Source organism: Peromyscus maniculatus, chromosome 14 (assembly GCF_049852395.1).
Source record: "Peromyscus maniculatus bairdii isolate BWxNUB_F1_BW_parent chromosome 14, HU_Pman_BW_mat_3.1, whole genome shotgun sequence".
NCBI classification, from domain to species: Eukaryota; Metazoa; Chordata; class Mammalia; order Rodentia; family Cricetidae; genus Peromyscus; species Peromyscus maniculatus.
The window spans coordinates 80,017,728-80,037,641 of NC_134865.1; the positions used below are offsets into that span (position 1 = coordinate 80,017,728).

At 55.0% G+C, this 19,914-nt stretch overlaps 1 protein-coding gene across 2 annotated transcripts in view; it reads right to left on the reverse strand.

Moving 5' to 3' along the window:
* The window catches only part of Ccdc85c (coiled-coil domain containing 85C), a 71,867-nt gene extending 59,347 nt beyond the window's left edge, over positions 1–12,520 (reverse strand). Inside the window, exon 1 of one of the 2 annotated variants that reach the window (XM_016006041.3) lies at positions 11,429–12,520. In XM_016006041.3, coding sequence (XP_015861527.2) covers positions 11,429–12,224 — 796 coding nt within the window. In that variant the 5' untranslated portion in view covers positions 12,225–12,520. The remainder of the gene's footprint in view (positions 1–11,428) is intronic. The other variant, XM_076551346.1, reaches the window with a different exon arrangement.
* Positions 12,521–19,914: the final 7,394 nt, after the last annotated feature.

Sequence of the window (19,914 nt, forward strand, 5' to 3'; positions counted from 1 at the left end):
CGGGAGGCAGAGCCAGGCGGATTGCTGTGAGTTCAAGGCCAGCCTGGGCTACCAAGTGAGTTCCAGGAAAGGTGCAAAACTACACAGAGAAACCCTGTCTCGAAAAACCAAAAAAAAAAAAAAAAAAAAGAAGGGGATCCCCGAAGCCTGCCATTCCCCCAACAAAGGGTCTTGAGGTTGCCCCAGCGACAAGCTACAGGGGCCACTGAGATTCGGTCAGTGCACACAGATCTAGACAAGGATGACGAGGAGCAGCAGGGGATCCCCAAAAGTTAAGAAAGATTCCAGCATCCCTGACTGCCACAGGAGTGCCAGGAATCCAAAGACCATTGGCAACCAGTGGGAGGTCGGCCTTCCCTTCCCCTCTCCCAACCCCACCCTTGCTTCTTCCTGTTCACAAAAAAACACGGGGGTTTTGTTTTGTCTTTGTTTTTTTCACACAGAAATCCTACATTGAGCTTCGCTCACTCTGCAGTTGGTCACAACGCACACAACCAGGCCAGCACCCACGGAACAAGCTCCTAACTAGGTGTGAAGGGGTGAGGGGGGTCTGCGGACCAAGAGGTGGTCAGCTTTGGAGACCACTTCCTAGGGTGGAGATACTGGTAGAGAGATCAGGGCATTCCAACCACGTTCCTGGAGTGGCTCCCCCAGACTGTCTCAGGAGAAATCCCCACACGTAGAGCCTGCAGCACGGGCCATTCTCGGGAAACTCTGCAGAGGGGGCTGGCTGAGCAGGACAAGGCTCTCAAGGAAAAGAGAAGGAGAATCAAGAGCCTGGGGGTGAGGGAGCGGAGAGGACGGGAGGCCTCCAGGGCCACTGGCACCAAGGACCCATGCCCCTGCTCCCATCAGGTCCCCCTCCACTTCAACAGTGCAGCTGTTATACAAAGTAAGACCAAAGCTAAGAAGGAACTTTCCTGTGACTCCCACAGGGCCAGGGACACCCCAGTGTCCTGCTCACCCCTACAGGCTGTAGGACCTCATGTCTAGTCTCTCTCTAGGCTACATCACTGAGATCAGATCAGTGTCACCCTGAAACACACACACACACACACACACACACACACACACACACACAGAGTAGGCTCAGCCCGAGGGGAGGGAGGTGCAGAGCCCCAGGTGTGGCATCTAATGGACTCATCACCAGAGACAGCTGGACCCTGGAAGCTCATTTAACCCCAAGAGGGGTATGCCCACTTGCCAGTCACAGTCTTGGTCACCACGGGTAATCAATGGCAGTGAAAGCAGCGGCAGTGTGTCCAGGGCAGGTCTTTGGCCTCTCTCTAAAAGGGAAAATGGGGTAGGCGGCATGCCACTGGCCTGTGTCCACCCCCTACTCCGTGACCCCTTCAGTTTACAAACCATTTTCTTTGTTTCCTGATCCTGCACCCTTCTTGGCCTCCTTTGAAAAATAAAAAGCTGGCAGCCGGGAATCAGTTGGCTGAGTTCTGGAGGGGACCCCAGGAGCCAGGGGATCCTCTCAGTGCTTGAGTTTTGTGCAGACATATGGCCCCCAGCCATGCCCTACACATGGGCAAGCCTGGCGCCCACTACCACAGGGCACCCGCCCTGACCCTGGCTCAGGACACAAAGGCTTCCCACAGGCACAGAATGGATGGGGGCCACATGTCACACATCCTGTGCCTGTCCGCCTCAGGGGCCAACCTAAGCCTCTCTGAAAAGCGTGCAGAAGCAGAAGGAAAGGGACGTCATAAGAAGGGCCTGAGGTGTACCTGAACAGTGAGCAGCGGGCTTAAGACCAGAACTCCAGGACCCAGGATGACAAGTCACTGAGATGGGTGGGGATGGGCTGCAGTCCCCAAGTCTAAGCTCAGATGTCCCAACTTGTGTGGGCAAGTGGGAGTCACCGACCCCAGGAGGAATGAGCTGCAGCAGCACTGCCCTGAGGAGCTGTCCAGGGCAGGCTCTTCTTGAGCGCCATGTAAGCGGTTTCCAAAGGCACAGGTGCCCCTGCATGGAGGAGCACTGCTCTACCCCGCCTCACTGTGACCAGCACTAGATTGAAGAGGCCACCTGGGGCAAGGGACAGGCAGCTCAGGGCCACAACGGAGAGACCTTGAAGTGAAACCAGGCGGACAGTATGGGGACACAGGTCGGAGGCAGGGGCCCAAATCCACAGGATACAGGTGGCCAGGATGGTGGCCAGCAGTCCCAGAATGGACAACCAGAGGCAAAAACTCAGACTGGAGAGAGAGAGAGAGAGAGAGAGAGAGAGAGAGAGAGAGAGAGAGAGAGAGAGAGAGAGAGAGAGAGAGAGAGAGAGAAACCGCCATTGCTGCTGGGAAGTCAGGGAAGGGGTAACTGGCACACCCGGGTCCCAGAGGACAACTGTCAGAGGGGCATCAGACGCTGCGAGAATGGAGGCTACTAACCTGAGCCCCCTTTCCCAGGGTCCGCTACGAGGAGCAGCAGAAATTCCAGTCCATGATGAGGCGAGCTTCCCCCCACCCTAGAGAGGAGGGCAGGACAGTAGAAGGGCGGGTTTTGTTTTATTGCTTTGGACAAGGAAACACTAGCCTGTTTGCAGAGAAGGAGCTGGGGAGAGACCCAAAGGGAACAAAAGAAAGGAGACAATGCGGGGGGAGGGGTGTCCCCACAGGAGGAGCTGACCTAAAGCCAGAGGAAGGGGGGCTTGCTCGGCCGGCTCGGACAGAGGAGCCGGAAAAAGTCAGACCCTCCTTATTTCCGAATGTGCACAAAGGTGGGGCGTGGACATTGCCGAAAATATGGGGCACAAAAAAGGACAGGCATGCGGAGCTGGCTTCCCATGGTCCCACCAGCTACGGAGAGGCATTAAGCAGCCCCGAGCGGCTGGGAAATGGAGCCTTGGCCCAGGCAGTGTGGCCGGAACCTGCCACAAAGGGCCACTCCCAGAGCGGGCTCATTAGGGAGGCCAGCCGGTGCCGCACATGGTGACAGGCGGGTGCATTCAGGGCCCGCGCACAATCGAGCCCTTGTGATGGGGAGGGGAGCAGGGTGCTCGCCGCTGCCTCTGATTCCTAGACAAGAGCGAGCCTCCTTCTTGCCTTACAACGTGGAAGCTGACGGGAAGACAGATTTGGGGAGACAAAGAGATGAATCCCCTGACAGTAGAGGTTCTATTTCTGGAAGTGGGTCGACTCCTCTCAATAGCTGCCATCTCCGTGCTACCGGCCCTGCCTGCATCTGTCCCCTTGAATACAGCCAAAAAGCCATTACCGCTCCCTTCGGGGCAGGCCTGTCCTGAGCATTAGAGGGGTGGAAGCATCTGTGCCCGGCTATAACTTAGAGGTGCTTTGGTGGGGGCGGGGGAGTGCACGCTGACCTATGAACAGCCTGAGGAGTGGTCCTGGCTTCCTGAGGCTGCTTTCGCCAGCCCTCAGTTGGGCCCATTAGAGCTGTGTCCTTGGGGACCCACACAGCACAGGTCAGTGAGGGGGCAACGCAAACCAGCTTACCTCCACCTTGAACTGACACTGGCCTCTGACACCCCCCCAGGGGGCACCCCCCTCCAAGGCCTGGGATGCCCCACCATGGGCCAGCATCCTCCACTGACTGATCAATAGATAGAACCCAGATCAGTGGCCCCTGTGTTTCCACAGGTTTCTCCAGAGCTTTCTGTAAGGACTCTGGCTCTCACTGCCCACAAGACCCAGAAGCCACTGCAGCAACTACCAGAGCCCTGGTACCTGCTCTGAGAATGGACCCAAACAAGAGGTTCTGTTTGTCTGTTTGTTTGTCTGTCTGTTTGTTTTTCACCCAGGTGTGGTGGCACATGCCTTTAACCCCAGCAGACACAGGCAGATTTCTGTGCATTCAAGGTAGCCTGGACTACATAGTGAGTTCCAGGCCAGCCAGAGCTACATAATGAGACCCTGTCTCAAAAAAAAAAAAAAAAAGTGGGGCAGGTGAGGAACCCCAGACAAGCAAAGAGACTGAGAAGGTACACACGCTTATACACACTCCGCCACCTTGGCGGGTTTCATTTTTTTGGAAGTAGATAAAGACCATTTGGTGCCAAGAATAGTAAATGCAGGGGGGGGGGAGGGAGGTGACCTAAGTGGCTTGGCCTCCATCCAGTTTAGAACATGAGAGGGTGCTCCCCAGCCTTGCTACGGGGGGCCCCTTTTCCCTGGCTCCGGTACTGAGTGCACACCTGTTTGGTACTCCAGAAGACCAGCCGATGGTGCCCACTGCCTGCACTCTACTCAGGAGGGTTCTAGACAGTGGGGAGGGGGTACAGGAGCAAAGGCGGGCAGCCTCAGCCGCAGCAAACAAACCTGCCCTGAAATGGAAGCTCAGGGTGGCCCTAAACTCCGCCCGCAACTTAAGCTCTAAGCAGAGTCCATCAGATAGCGGAGGTCAGAAATTCCATCAGACCCTCAGGAGGAGTGGTGTGACCTAAACAGAGTCCTGGCCTCATCAGCACAGGTCAGGTCATCATCTCAAGGCACTGGGGTGTGTGTGTGTGTGTGTGTGTGTGTGTGTGTGTGTGTGTGTGTGTGTGTGTCACAGGCAGCCCCAGGAGCCTGAGTGTTGTCCCAAACTGAGGACCCTGAGGGTCCAGCTGTTGTAAGGGGCAAATAAAACATCCGTTCTTTGCAACAGGGAGGCACTAATTTGTAGCCAAAAGACAATTTGAGAGCCAGCCCTCCTCCACACCCACACCCACACCCAGTGCTAAGTCTGGGAGTCAAGAGGACCGGGACCCCAGGCTCCCAAATGGACAGACCGGAATGACAGACCCAAGGGTGGGTCCCCTTCCCTCCCAGCTTCCTCCCTAGAGCCAGAGGATTCCACACAGCTTGCTCAGGGTTTCCGCTCTCGCTGGCCAGGCATTTCCTCAACTCCAAGACGCCAGCGCTCTGAGTGCCATCTACTCTAGGACAGCACTGATTGACAGGGAGGGCCGGGGGCGGCGGGGGGCGGGGGGGGGGGGGGACGACCAACAGCAAGGCACAGAGGGACTCCCAGACCTGCCCCCACAGTGCTAGGGAGAAGGGAATGAGCTGAGAAGACCGTAATGCCAGCCTGACAGGCCATCTGAGACCCAGAATGAAAGACCAGGAAGTAGAGCTGCCGGCCTCCAGGGTGCGGCCTGTACCTCAGTGAAACGGGGATACACAACATTTCCAGAGAATCTACTCAAAAATGGGCAGCACTCCAGGTCTTCCTGCCCTGCTTCCCAGAGAGCTGGAGACCAGTGGGGACTCTTTAAAACCAGGCGCCTAGCCCTGGGTGATGCAGCTCCCTATCTGTCCAGACCATACACCTATAGAGAGAGAGAATATAATAGGGACAAGTTTGGGGGACAGCGTGGAGGAAGCGGTGGGGCTATCCCTGACTTTAAGATCACAAGAACGAGCTGGAGAGCTGGCCTTATGGTTAAGAGAACTCACTGCTCTTGCAGAGGACTCTGGTTCGGTTCCCAGCACCCACATGATGGGTCACAACCATCAGTAACTGCAATTCAGGGGATCCTACACACCTTTTTTGACTTGCACCAGCACACTGCACACACAGTTCCACAAGCAGCCAAAACACACATAAAATAAAAATCTTTTTTAAGAGAGGGTTTCACTATGTAGCCCCAGCTGGCCTGAACCCACAGAGATCTGCCTGCATCTGCCTCCAGATGGCTGAGATTAAAGTCTTGCACCACCACATCTGTTGAAAATCTTTTAAAAAAAATTTAAAAGAAAAATTCCATCCCTTTAGAAGAGGATTTTGTTCCTGTTTCCAAGCCTTGTGGCTTCCACTGAGGTCCCCTTGTCCCCAAACCTCAGGAAAATGACAACTAGCTACCTGTATTCCTGAGACCCCCCAGGGCAGTCCCTGCACAGGTCACAGACCTTGATCCCAACAAAAGTTTGGTCATGCGTCCTCATTATTCTGTAATGAGGACAGAGCTCCGGTTGGGATGTAGACAAAACGTCTCCCACAAGTGTCTGTGATGTCCCTGGGGCCCAGGACCACCCAACACTAGAAGTCAGAGGTCCAAGGGGGCAGACGGGAGGCAGGGCTTGGAGCAGACTTTAGGTTCACCTAAAGCAAAGGGTCTTTCCTATGGCCACTGCTGGAGTCGTGGCCATCCTGCAGGCCCTAAGCTTCTTGTTCCTGCCCTTAGCCCAGCCTACAGGACATGCACCAGATAGACGCTCCTTAACTGCTACTCCCAAGCCAGATAGATGACATGAATCACTGTGGAGGCACTGAGAACTTCAGAGTATAGATGCTCATTAAACCTGCGCTAATGTTTCCCTTCCTGCTTAAAGGGCCAACTGTGAGGTCAGCTCCCACTCCCGGTTGCCTCCCACCCCTGACAGCTCTTCTGTGGCACAACCCAAGACTTGGGCATCTTCAAGTGCCACCCAAAGGAAAGCTCTTCACTAGTGTCCAGGCAGGCGATCACACACCTCCCCTGACGGGACAGCTCCTGGCTCTAGAGACCGCGGGATTCATTCGGACCATCGTCCTTTGCAGGCACTGAACTCTGGAGCCGCTGGAATTTTAGGGCGGCACATAGCACCAACCTCAGCCCCTCTGAGGTTATTTTCCCATGATGCTCCAGTCCCCACCTTCAGAACTTAGCCATTCTGCTCCTTCTTAACTACAAAGCCATTTTTCTTCTGTTCAACTGGACAAGAGCTCCCTGCCTCTGAGACGGGACTAGGCACAAAGGCTCCACTCACAAGCACGGGTTAGGGGGTTCCGTACCCACACCCCGCATGAGAAAGGGATCCAAACGAGAACAGAAGCCACAGACTCCTCCTTTAAAGGCTCAGTTATGGGAGCAGGATATTACAAATGAAGAAACTGAGACCTGGACGGTCAGCAAGCTGCCAAGGTCTCCGATCAGATAGGACAGAGCGCACTCAGGCTCTCTTGACCCTGAAGCTGGAGCCCTAGGCAGCAGGCCGCACAGCTAGGCCTTAGGCTTGGCACTGGGTGTTCCATCTCAGAAAGGGTACATTCAGGCTGTCATACAGAGACACCCTCCCTCCTCCCAAAGGTCCGTCATGTTTCCCTTTTGCAGATGAGTGGTTCAGGAACTTACCTGAGTTTCGAGGAACCGTAAAAATGATTGCAGCCACAGGCGTGGTGGTGTATGCAGAAAACAGGTGTGTGAGCCTGGGCAGAGGCACATGCCTTTAATCCCAGCTCTTGGGAGGCAGAGGCAAGTGAATCTCTTGAGTTTGAGGCCAGCCTGGTCTACAGAGTGAGTTCCAGGACAGCCAGAGCTAGAGAAACTCTGTCTTAGGAAAAGGGAGGGAGGGAGGGAGGGAGGGAGGGAGGGAGGGAGGGAGGGAGGGAGGGAGGGAGGGAAGGAAAACAGGTATGTGTAGAAGCTGGTTTCCTCATAAAATATTCTGGTCATGGACCAATATTCCACAAAGTTTGTGTCCCAGGAGCTCAGAGACCTAACATGGGACATAGTTGTGGCAGGATGACCACTGTGATGGGAAAGCCGACTGATGTAGAAAAGTGACAATGTAAGAGGGAGGTACGTGGAGGGACCCGTGTCCCTGCCGAGGAGGGAGCAGAAAGCTCCCCGGGAAGAACTGACTCTTTCCTTTCGAGTGCCCTCCCCCACGGAGCTCACATATGAGCTGGGCCAGCGAACACAGAAGACCTGAGACTCACTCCAGACCCCAGCCACCATGAGGGAGGGAACCAAAGCAATGTCCAACACCTCTTCAAGCCTCAGTTTGCCAAAGAAGCCTCCTGGAAGCACATGGTAGCCCTCAACAACTACCAAGTTCTTCGTGGGTCACCTGCCCGTGAATGCCTGGTGCCCTGAGGACCTAGCACCCAAGGCTGTGGACAATCTCACAAATCCCTCCACCAGAGGGAAGAAAAGGGAAGGCTTGCATAACCCGCCCATTATCTCCTCTGACCTTTGCTCCAGGCTGGCAGGCTTAGGAAAGGCAGCCTTATTAGTAGAGGCCTGAGGCCTCCTGAAGAAAAACAAGACCTATTCACTACCAGCTTGCTCTGTCTTTTTTTTAAAGGCCCAGACCACCCCCTACTCCACCCTCCCAAAACCAACAAAAACACAAACGGGAGATCAAACCCTGCTCATTCTGAGTGGCTCAAAATTTTAACCCAAACCCAGGAAGATAAATGGCACTCACTCACTCGCAGGCTTGCTGGAGGTTCTGAGTTAGCCACAGGGGAGCAGGGCATGGGGTGGGGGCAGGGAGAGGAGAGAGGGGCACATCAAGGGCAAGGGATGGGCGGTGGAGCTAGAAAGATGGGAGGGGGCAGGAGGAAAAAGAAAAACAGACTGAAAAGGCTCTCTTTTCTGCCGTGTGTGTGTGTGTGTGTGTGTGTGTGTGTGTGTGTGTGTGTGTTGCTGTCAATGGAGTCCCATACTGTGTTGAGTGAATACTCTACCCTGAGCTACCCCGCCCCCAGAGGGAAAATGTTTTTGTCTGAAAATCACCTCACATGGGGAAAAAAAGGGGGGCTGAATTTCTGACGTCTAAATTGTCTCAGCCTACAGGGCTGCATTAGAAAGCCAGCAAGGGCACCCTATACCTGACTTTAGCCAGCAAGGACCCAGTGCCTCTCAAAAGCATCCCAGCACAGGCCCAGTGCCTGTCCAAGAGACCTATTTGCATAATGCATTCAGAGGCTGGCCAAGCCCACCTCAGTCAGGACTGCCTCCAATACCAGGCCACCTCCACCACTGCTACGTACAGGCTGTGGGCACAGTAGCACTGGTCCTCAGAGAGGACCTGCAAGGCCCCATTTCCCTGCCTCAGCAGCAGCAGGTGCAGCCACACGCCACACGCCATACACGGAGCTCAGACGCGAATAAGCCCACAAGCAGCCTCAAAGGCAAGCAGAGTTCCGAAGAGAAGGCAAACTGTGCTGGCAAGCCTCCCACAGGCGACTCCTCCAACCACTGCTGGGACCACTGTGGGCAGGTGCCAACCTCACTGACCTTGCTGGAGTAAAGGGCTCTGGGGGCGGCCTTCCACCTTCCAGAAGGACAAAGAGGCAAAATCAACCAAGTTGCCCGAGACACATGAGGGAGTCAAGATGTCCAGACCCTGTGCATAATTGGGTTATCAATGAGCCACTCTGTGGCCACTGATAAGGAAGTAACGCTTCCCCGAATGGGAGAGTCGAAGAGGCGCAGCCAGGCCAGGAATCAAGAACAGGAGGCATCTCGGTTACTAACTAACAGGAAAGCAAAAATGACAACCACAAGGGCCTCAAGTCATTCTTGGCAGAAACACTGATGGCCCTGGTAGAGATCCCAGCAAGACAAGGCCGGGGTCCTCTCTGTGCCTCCCCTGGCACAGCTGTAAAACAGGGCTAATGCAAGCTGCCCAGGGCTCCTGGGACTGCAGGTCAAGACCAGGCACTAAGCCCAGTGTGACTCTGCTTTGGCCACCACCTGAACTCTCTTTATCTCAGCTCAGCCCTGCTCTTCAAAGCCAATGTGAGGCTGCAGGTCCCAGTGCAGAGAAGCCCGGTTTTCCTCGTTTCCTGGAATTCTGTACACATTAGAAAGGAGGATATCTCACGGCCACCCACTGACTTCAAGAGACAAAACTTAAAAAGAACAATCCGGTGTGTAACTGAAATTTGTAACAACAATGCTGAGTTTTCATTTCTGCGCCAAAGCAAAGCGTGGCTACTACAAAAATCTGCAGTAGTTTTGTTGCAAGGAGACTTGGGGGTGGGGGTGGAGGAATGGGGTCTGTAGGAAACAGGACACTTCAACCCCTACCCATCCCCAGTGGGGTGGAAAACCTCCAGCCTGGCCAGGTCCTTCACTTGCTGCATTATTCACTACTGCAACTGGAACTCTGGGCCAGATCCACATCTCCTTGCACAAAACATGACCATCTGCAAAGAGGTGGAGACACTCAAGCAAGGCAGTATCCTGCGGAGAATCACTCTGGCCAAGTGCTACTGACCGCATGGCCGGAAACCAGCAACACTGGATTGTTCCCTAACTGCAAAGACTCCCTTTATGATGCAGTTGGGGAAATCAAGACCCAGAACACTGACCCACCCAGAGCCCCCAGAAATGGGAAGCCAAAGAGATGCAAGCATTGTAAAGAGGGGTGCGCATCCCCAACAAATTATGCTGGAACTCTGCAGATGGAGCTTGACTGAGTAGCTGTAGGGGGAGGACCTGTGGATGCAGTGTTACAAAAAGAAACCTGAGTTGCAATGGTAGATTGCTAATCAGCAACAAAGTATCCCTCTAGCCTCAATCCTTTCCTGAACTCACAAACTCTGGACAGGAAATAAGGAGGAAGCCTCCCCCAGTCCTGCACCAGGACTGCAGCTCCTACCTGTCCCCACCCCAATATGCTGGCAGAGGGCTTGGCCAGGAAACCAAAGAAAAAGCTTGGCCCTCAGCTCTAGCTGTCAATTTGGGGAAGAGTTCTAAGCCTTGATAGTGTCTGGATAGAGAAAGGAGAACAGAAAGGGCCGGTTATTCTCTGCCACCAGGCAAACAGTTCAGGCAGAAGCAGGTGCCACCAACACTGGGAACCGGGCTTGTGAACGCTGTGGGGAAGCAGGGAAGTACGGCGCTCCTCAGCTTCGGGGCAGAGAGCCACTGAAGGGGCTATGGCAGGGACACCCTCGGCGCAGGCAGAGCTGACCTCCCACCCACACTCTAGCCACAGATGACCCCAGCACTTCCTGTAAGACGATCAAGCTTCCAAATCTCTTCAGGGGCATTATCTCTCTCCACCTCACACCCACCCTGGTGAGGCAGGGATCAGCCTCTCCGACTCCTAAGCAAGGAAGAAAGGAAACTGAGGCTCACTGAGAAGTCAGAATCCATTCCAACCATATCCTCTGGGGAATACTGTAGAGACCAAGTCGAGAACGGTGTGTGTCTCAACCAGTAGCGCAGAATTTAGGGGAAGCCCGGAAGCCTCTCATCTTAGCCCAGGGCTCTCTGGTCCAGCTGCCTCAAGGTCTCAACACCAGTGCCAGTGGACCAGCCCAGCCCAGGAGGAGACAGGGCTGCAAGGAAGGGGAGGAAACTGGACTGGAAGGAAGCACAAAACTACAGTGCAGTAGTGGGCGCCGGCTGCGTGTGGGGAACATCTACGGCTCCAACAAGAAGGGGAAATTCACTCAGGGCCCTTTCGTAGTCTTCCAAGAAAAACTTCCCTCTGCCCACAAGTGTTTTCAGGGTGGGATGGGAGACACCCCCTAGACAACACCAGAATGCCAGACACTAACACAAAAAAAACTGTGGGCGAGAAACTTTTCTACCGTATCAGCTGGACAGGGACACACCACCACGCCGGATGCTCCATTTGCTATGCCAGCCGCAGAGGCGTCTGGAGGTGCGACCCCCACCACCCCGAACCCGTGAGGTGTTCAGGAACTACCATTTCACAACACCCCCCTAGGCTTCCGATTCGGGCGCGGTGCTTACCGTGCAGGCCGTTAGGGATGCTTCGGTGGTGCGGCGGCGCCGACAGGTCATCCAGGGACCGGCGCGTGACTCCGGCCTTGCCGTCTGGACCCTTGTGCGGCCCGGGGGGCAGCAGCGCGGGTGGGACGTGGTGGTGGTGGTCGGGGCTGCCGCCGCTGCCCGCACTGGACGTACTGCTGCCGTCGCCAACATCGCGGGCCCCCGAGCCCGCCGCGCTGCCCGCCAGCGGCCCGCTCAGGCTAGCCTGGCTGTCTATGGAGCTGCGGGAGCCCGCGCCGCCGCCGCTGCCGCCAGCGCCCCCAGCCGCCGCCAGCGCCGCGCGCTCCTCGTCCAGCAACAGCACCAGCTCCTTCAGCTCCAGGTTCTCGCGAAGCAGGGCCTCCTGGCGCGCCTCGAGCTCTCGCAGCTTCTGCTGCGAGCGGGCCACCTCGTGCCACACAGCGCCGGCCGCGTGGCGCCCAAAGCGCTGCCACTCGCGCGCCAGCTTGCGCCCCTTCTGCCGGTCGTCGTCCAGGAAACAGCAGAGCTCGCGCAGCTCCTGATTGTCGTCCTGCAGCCGCTGGTTCACGTCCTTGAGGCCGCGGATCTCCAGCAGATGCTGCTGCAGCCGCCGGTTCACGTCGCGCATCAGGCCGCCGTGCTCCAGCATGAGGCCCACCTTCTCGCCCTCGGCGCGCCGCAGCCGCCGCGCCAGCTCCTCCTTGCTCCAGCGCAGCAGTTCTTCGTCCGGCACCTGGCTCAGCTCCTCCGACGCCGCCGCTGCAGCCGCCGCCGCCACCGCCGGGGGCTTCGCCATGGCGGGGCCGTCACCGCGGCATCGCCCTCGCCCGCGCCGGGCCGGCGCTCCCCGCGCCGGGGCTTCTCTGGGCCCGGCCACGCGCGCGCGGGGGGCGACCGGGGACGCGTGCGGCCCGCCCCGCACCGCCTCGCGCTCCCTCCCGCGGCCCCCTCTCGGGTCACCTAGGAGCCCGCGCGCGCCGCAGGGCTCGGGAACGGGGACGGTGGCTGCGTCGGTGGCCGCGGTGCCCGGGCTCTCCCGGCTCGGGCGCAGCAGGCGGAGGCCCGCCCCCGGCCCCGCTCCCGGAGCCCCAGCCGCCCCGCCCACCCCGGGCGGAGAGGGGGCGGGGCGCCGCAGTCGGGCCCCGCCTCCGAGAGGGAGGCAAGCGAAGGCACGGCCGGCCCCCGAGGTTCCCCTACGCGGTGCGCCGGCCCGCCGGGCGCCCTGCCAGAGGCGCGTTCGAGCCGTGGTCCCGCCTCCCCGCCGTTCTGATTGGGCCTGTCTGGGGGTGTGCGGGAGGGGCGGAGCGCGCGCGGGGGATACCGCAAAGATGGTTTCGTCCAACCGTGAGGCCAGGCACCCTCCTCCCCCCCCCGGTTCAAGTTTCTGCGCCCGGAGGACGCGGCCTGGGCCAATCCCAGGACTACAAGGCGGTTTTAAAATGCAGGTAGGGCTGGGGGGTGGCGGGGACCGGTGGGAAAGGTAGGGTAGGGCTTCCCTTAAAGGCGACGCGCGGAAATGCGCGTCCCCCTATCGGGCCCGCGTCGCTGACCCTCCCTTTCTCATTCTTAATAAACAAATGCCCACCGGGTGGGCGCAGTTCCCTTCCTCCCTCCTGGGAGCACCAGAGTTCGGTACAGTCCGTGAGAGGAGGAACAATAGGACCCTGACGTGGGGGGTCGGGCAGAGCTGCTCTTTGTCCCTTTCCGGGCCACCGACCTCCTCCGCCCCAGTTCCTGGGTCCCCTGCCTACACTCGCAGCGGGGCTGCCTTTCCACTCCTAGCTCAGGACTGTAGAGCCTTGCCAGCCTTATCTCAGGGACAGACAGATCTCTCCCCTCTTCCCCCTGGCCTGATGGGGCGAGGGGGCCTGGGACCTGCCCATTTCCTGGAGCGGCTCTCGGAGCCCTGCCCCTTCGCACACGCAACCGCTAAATCCCTGGGATTGGAGGAATATCTTTGGTTCGCTAGGTGGAAACCCCTGGGAAACGCGAGGGAAGGTCTTCCACCCCGGCCATAAAGCTGGGGTCCAGAGGCGCACAGCAACGGGAGAACCTTCCCCCGCCCCGCATCATTGCGGGGCATTCAGATCTTCCTACAGCCTCTAAGTCCGGTCCCCAAAGCGCATTTACGGCGCTTCTGCAGTCGGCAGGCTGAGGGAAGGGTGCGTTTTCCCTGGACCCGCAAGGAGATAACCCACCCCAGGCGCACGCACACCGGGGTAAGCTACCCAGGGCCTGGAGCGCGTGCCCGCGCAGTCGCTGACGTCCCCTTTTACAGTTACTCAGCCGTTTGCTGAACCACTGCGTGTGCCCTCTCACACCTTCCTCAGCGCGGGGCAGTTCTACCCGGACATGACCACAGAGGTGGTGCCACGGCCCTCTGAGGGTGCTTGGCATTCTTGGGAGGAGGGAGAGTATAACGTGAGAAGACACCGTGAGGCCGTCTGCAGCGCTATGCAGGGAAATCAGTTGCCTTAGATCTTGTTTTCTGGGAGGGACTAGGACGTAGGAGCTTGGATCCGAGCCTGAGCAACAAGGACAAAGGTAAGCGGGGGAGGCTGTTCGGGTGGAGGGAAGAGCTAGCAGAGTGCCCTTAGGGGTTAGCCTGTCAGTGGCCAGTTCTAAGGAGAGGAGGGACCGGTGAGACGGCTCAGCAGGTGAAAGAGCCCGGTACCCAGCCTGACAACCTGAATTGATTCCCAGGAACCACGTGATGAATGAAAGGAGAGACCCCACTCCCTCAAGTTGTCCTCTGACACCCATACGTGGGCCATGGCATGCATAAACCCTCACACACACAAATAAATGTGACAGGCATGTTGGCGGAAGCCCTTGATCCCAGCACTCGGGAGGCAGAGGCAGAGACAGGCGGATCTCTGTGAGTTCCAGGACAGCCTGGGTTGTTACACAGAGAAACCCTGTCTCAAAACTCGAAAAACCAAAAGCAAACAAACAAACGAATAAATAAATAAATAAATGTAATAAGAGAGAGCCGTGGGTGGTGCAAGTCACTAATCCTAGGCAGAGGCAGGGGGAAACTGTGAATTCCAGGCCATCCTGGGCTACAGAGTGAGATTCTGTCTCAAAAAAAAAAAAAAAAAAAAAAGGGAAAATGAACTATGAGGTCTGAGGTCAAAGGGCAAGCCCAGGTGTGACCTGAAGCAGGAAAGCAGTCTTGGATCACTTCTGGCTCTTGTGTCAAGGGTTGGGAACCACACTGGTTGGGCTAGATTCGGTCCTCTTTGCCCAGCCTCCCTCCCTCCTTGTAGATGAGCTGGAGAAAGGGGTGGGGAGGAGATGAGCCCCAGGGGTGCTGAGGCCAGCCGCATACTCTGTGTGGGTGAGTCAGCTGAGTCCAGTCTGGTGTTCCTGCAGGTCCAGCCCAGCACAGTTTGGGTTTAAAAAGGGGCTTTAAACAGCTTATGCCTCGGGAAGCTGGAGATCTGTTTTCACCCCAGGAAGCAAGATTTAGCAAGCCCCTGGAGGCTCCCCACAGAGCAAAGTGGGGAGTTGCTTCAGAGAGAGACTTGGGGGGGGGGGGCATGAGTGAGCAGAGCACACACCAAGAGGGACACTTCTGCTCACCAGGGAAATTGCTGAGACAATTCAATTTGCCCAGGGCTTAGTGGAAGCCATTATGTCTCCTTGTGGTGTCCCTGTGGCCTACAGTCTCTCTGTCTTCTGATTCTCCAGGGTGACAGCTTCGGTGGAAGAAAATGAAACCTTTATCCAAGCAGTGGTTCAAACCATCTCTACACACCACTGGCTGGGCAGCTTTTCTCCAGGACCATAACATCCTCCTGGGAGAGCTCGGGGGAGGGGGTAGCATTGGTGCTGCTGGGTGGTTTAAGAGTGGTTCCCTGCTTCCTCCCCCCCCCCCAGTCCCCCCCTCCCCACCCCTTGCTTCACATGCTTGCTGAGAAGAGGATCCCAGGACCGAACTAGCATCCCAGAGCAAGAGCTCTCCAGGACAAATGTGCTGTGTCCCCCGGGAACACTCAGAGTCCAGTATAGCCACATAGCAAGTCTGAGGCCACCGGGAGTGGGGGGGGGGGGGCAGTGAGATCCTGTCTGAAAAAAAGCAGTCCCCCACACACTGCTAGTTCAAGGGGCTCGTATTCCTCTCCTTGCCTGCAAGCCTAAGCTCAGACATGCTTTGGCAGCCCTAGGTGTTTGCTAAGTGAATGATTGACCCTTCCATGCATGACCCATTGAGTTTGAGGCCCTTGTTTTAAAGGGAGGAAAACCGAGTCCCAGAAAGGAAGTACAAGGTCATTTTCATTCCTTGGTTTACTAGCCACATATATACGCTCCAGTACGTAAGTACCACCAATGAGTGAAGCGAAAACACCACTCTTACAGCCTCTTGGGGCCTGAGAAAAGTTTTCCTGGGCCAGCTGAATCCTGAAAGCTGAGGGGGGTGATTGGCAGAGATGGGGCAGGGTGCCTCCAAGTGGATGGAGCAGCAGAAGCAGAGGCTGGGGCGAGCCATGGAACCATGGAAGAGCCGTTTCAAGGAGGCATGTGCCTGGGCATGGAGAGGTGGGAGGTGGGAGGCACAGGCAGTGGAGCTGAGTGGAGACCATCCATGTTAGCACCATCCTTTGCCGGGGTCTCCGAGAGGTGACAGTTAGCAGCAGCAATAATAACCAGCATGAATGACAAGTTCCCCATAGCTGAGTAGATAGATTCGCCTCCCTTCCCTAGCCTTCCACACTGTAGGTACTCTAGCACTAACTAACCAAGGCCAGGAGTAACTTGGACAGTTACCAATGGGAAAGAGGTGTAGGAGGGAGTGGCCGGAATCTCCGGTAGGAGGGGGGTTATCTAGTTACCCCCCCCCTCCTCTGAGGGAATGTCAACTGGCCCGGCCTTGAGGCTCACAGCTGCCGTGAAGAACATAGCAGTGGCTGTTAGACTCAGGGTAGTGTCCAGTTCCAGGCTCCACGTGCAGCCTTTTGAGTCCTGCTATGTATGTGTCTGTGACAGCTGGCAGCTGCTTCTAGCACCCAGCCCTGCAGCTTCCAGATGCTCTGCATGCCAGGCCTCAGGTGCTACCTCAAGCCCCAAATCTACAACTAGCAGTCACACACACAAGAGAGATCTGAGACCCAGCTCCTCTGGTGTCTGAATATTTCATGCCGTGAGGATGGAATGAAAGTGGCACAGACCTTAATTGTTAATGTGGCTTCTGCTGGCTCCAGGCCCAGCCCTCCCAGCCCCTCCTATTTGAAATAGCAACAGTGGATCGTGATAACTTCTCCAGCACCCCAGGTCTTCTACCCTGCCCTGTGTGAGGCTGGGCTGGGAAGAAGTTGACCCCTGACCCCCAGCTGGCCAGAGAAGTCCATAACGTCCAGTGTTTGCTTACCATTTGTTCCCCAGTTCTCAACATAGAACCTTCGAAACAGGTGGAAAAAAAAAAATTTTAAGGAAAGCAGAATGGCCTGGCCTTAGAGTCTGTATATCTGGCCTCACACCACAGAATGGCCCTAGGTAGTCACGGACACACCTTGTCCTCTGTGCTTCTAGATCTGTACCTAAGCTTTGGACCATAAGAAGGGAAACTCCAACCCTAGCCCATACTGTGAGAAGAGAAGGAGCATCTTGGGCATTTTGCAAAATTTCAGAGTGTCGGGGGTGAGAAGATCCTGGAAATGGGACAGAGGGGTGGGAGATGAGAGACACAAAGATCAAGAGTCAGAATGACAAGACTCTCCAGCCAGCTCCAAGAACTACAAGACACCAGGGTAATGGGATCCTCAGCTGCAGGAACCTGTTGGGTACCCATGTGATCAAAGGTGTGAGGGAGAGGAAGATATTTGCACACATGTTTAATGCCTTTAAAATGACTTTGATCAAGTGCACACCTGTGTGGAGGTCAGAGGCAGGACTAGGATCCTCCCACAACGTGGGTCCAGGGGATCGAGGTCCAGGGGATTGAATTTCGGTGGTCAGGCTTGGTGGCAAGTAACGTTACCCTCTGAGCTCTCCCACTAGCCTCGTTCTCACATACGCCAAGCTGGAGACGAGGTTCAGTTAAGTAGAGCACAAAGTAGATACACAAAACCCCTGGCTTCAGTCCCCAGCACCACATATATTGACATGGTATTGCATACTTACCATCCCAGTACTCTGGAGGTGGAGACTGAAGAATCTGAAGTGCAAGGTCATTCTGGGCTACACAGAGAAGCCCTGGCTTGTTGGGGAGGGGTGGGCAGCAAGTCAGGAGTATACTGTTTATTTACAAATACTCCCAAGGAGAGCACTGAAGAATCCAGGGATCAGAAAAACAGCTCTGGCCCAGAGGCAGGATACCAGGAGAGGAGGGGTTTGTTTAGAACATGCTCTGTAAACCAGGCTGTCCTCAAACTCAGAGATCTGCTTGCCTCTGTCTCCAGAATGCTGGGACTAAAGACATTCACCACCACCACCACCACCACCACCACCACGCCGGTTGTATAATTTCCTTTTTTTTTTTTTTTTTTTTTTTTTTTTTTTTTTTTTGGTTTTTCAAGACAGGGTTTCTCTGTGTAGCTTTGCGCCTTTCCTGGAACTCACTTGGTAGCCCAGGCTGGCCTCGAACTCACAGAGATCCGCCTGGCTCTGCCTCCCGAGAGCTGGGATTAAAGGTGTGCGCCACCACCGCCCGGCTGTATAATTTCATTCTTGAAACACTGAAAATTATTTAAAATCAAATGTATAAAGCCTGGCATTGTTTCAAGGACACTGGAAGCTGAGTGACCACAGATCAGTCAGCTGCCTTGAAAATGTGAGAAAAAGATTTCCTGCCTGAATTTGGCTCCTGGAAAGGGTCTGCCTAGTAGAAGACAGATCATAAGCATTTCCAGTGATGCAAGGTCCCAGAAAAATAAAAAGCAATTCTTCCAGGAAGCTTTTGGAGTGTGCGTTCCTCTAGGAGTTGAAAGTCATGGGCAGGGGGAGCCCCTACCTGAGGCAGCAAAGGAACCCCAGAGGGTTGGAACATGGCTTAGAGGGGCCCAGGGTGTCAGAGTAGGGCAGTTGGCAGTACCATCATGGGGCTTAGATTAAATAAAAAATTTAAAAAAATAAAAAGCCTAAATACCGTTCAAGGGTAAGTGAATGCATTAGCCTCTGAGCAGAAACAGAATTGTCTAAGAAACTGTCCCTAGCCATTTCGTGACTGTCATGAATATCTTTCCCCAATCGTAACCCCCTGGCCAGCTGCTCACTGACACATGGAGAAAATCCTCTGGAGAGGAATGGGGCAGGAGAGGTGAGAGGGGCCAGGAATGGGGACACCATGGATTGTAGAGAATAGAAAGGCAGGAAAAAAAAATGTTAGTACATTATATACAAAAGTCCTTATGCCCATGGATAAGCACTAGGGAAACCAGGAATGCTAAACACGCAGGGTTGTCTTCTTCAAAGAGATGTATAACCTGTTTTCCACCCAGAAGGCTGGGAATGGAGGTGGCTAATAGCCTAGGTGACCCTTGGGCTAGCTGTAGGGCTAAGCCAGACCTGGCTCCCACAGGCAGAAGCAAAAGTAGCTAATAGTCCAGACCTCTGCAGATCCTCCCCTAGGCCCTTATATGTTTATCTATAGAACCCATCTTCAGGGAAGAAGTGGCTTGTACTTTGAGAAGGATTTCAATGTATTTATGCCTCATTGTGCACACGGGATTGTGTTACACCAGGAAACAAATTGTACAGTGCTTAAACATGCCAAAATAAACTGCCTGTGTCAGATCGGAACGTTTGAACCAATGCCGGCTACTGAGTCGTGTTGAATTTCTTCTTCCCTCAGATGGTTTCTCTACTGGCTCTGGTGTTTGCAGAGACTTCCACATTTTACACACACACACACACACACACACACACACACACACACACACACACACACACACTGGGAATTGATCCCAAGACTTTGATCCTATGCTAGGAAGTGGTCTGCTACTGAGCTGTATCCATTGCCTTTTTTTTTTTGGTTTTTTTTTTTGGTTTTTTGAGACAGGGTTTCTCTGTGTAGCTTTGCGCCTTTCCTGGGTCTCGCTCTGTAGACCAGGCTGGCCTCGAACTCACAGAGATCCACCTGGCTCTGCCTCCTGAGTGCTGGGATTAAAGGCGTGTGCCACCACCGCCCGGCAACCATTGCCATTTTTTAAATGTTGTTCTGAGACAGTCTTATTCTGTAGCCCAGTCCAGTCTTGTGAGTTGCCTGCCTCAGCCCGCTGAGTGTTAGATCACAATCTTGCAAGAATATGTCCAGCTAAATAACAGGTTTTATTTTGTTTTTTTGGGTGCTGGGACTTGAACATGTGGCTTTGGGCCAGTTAGGAAAATGTTATGTCAAGCTACACCTGCATCCTTGTATATACATAATTTATACTATATATATATATATATATATATATATATATATATATATGTATGTATGTTGTATGTATTTGTTGTACATATAAATCATGCATATATAAAAACATATAACTTAATAAAAACCT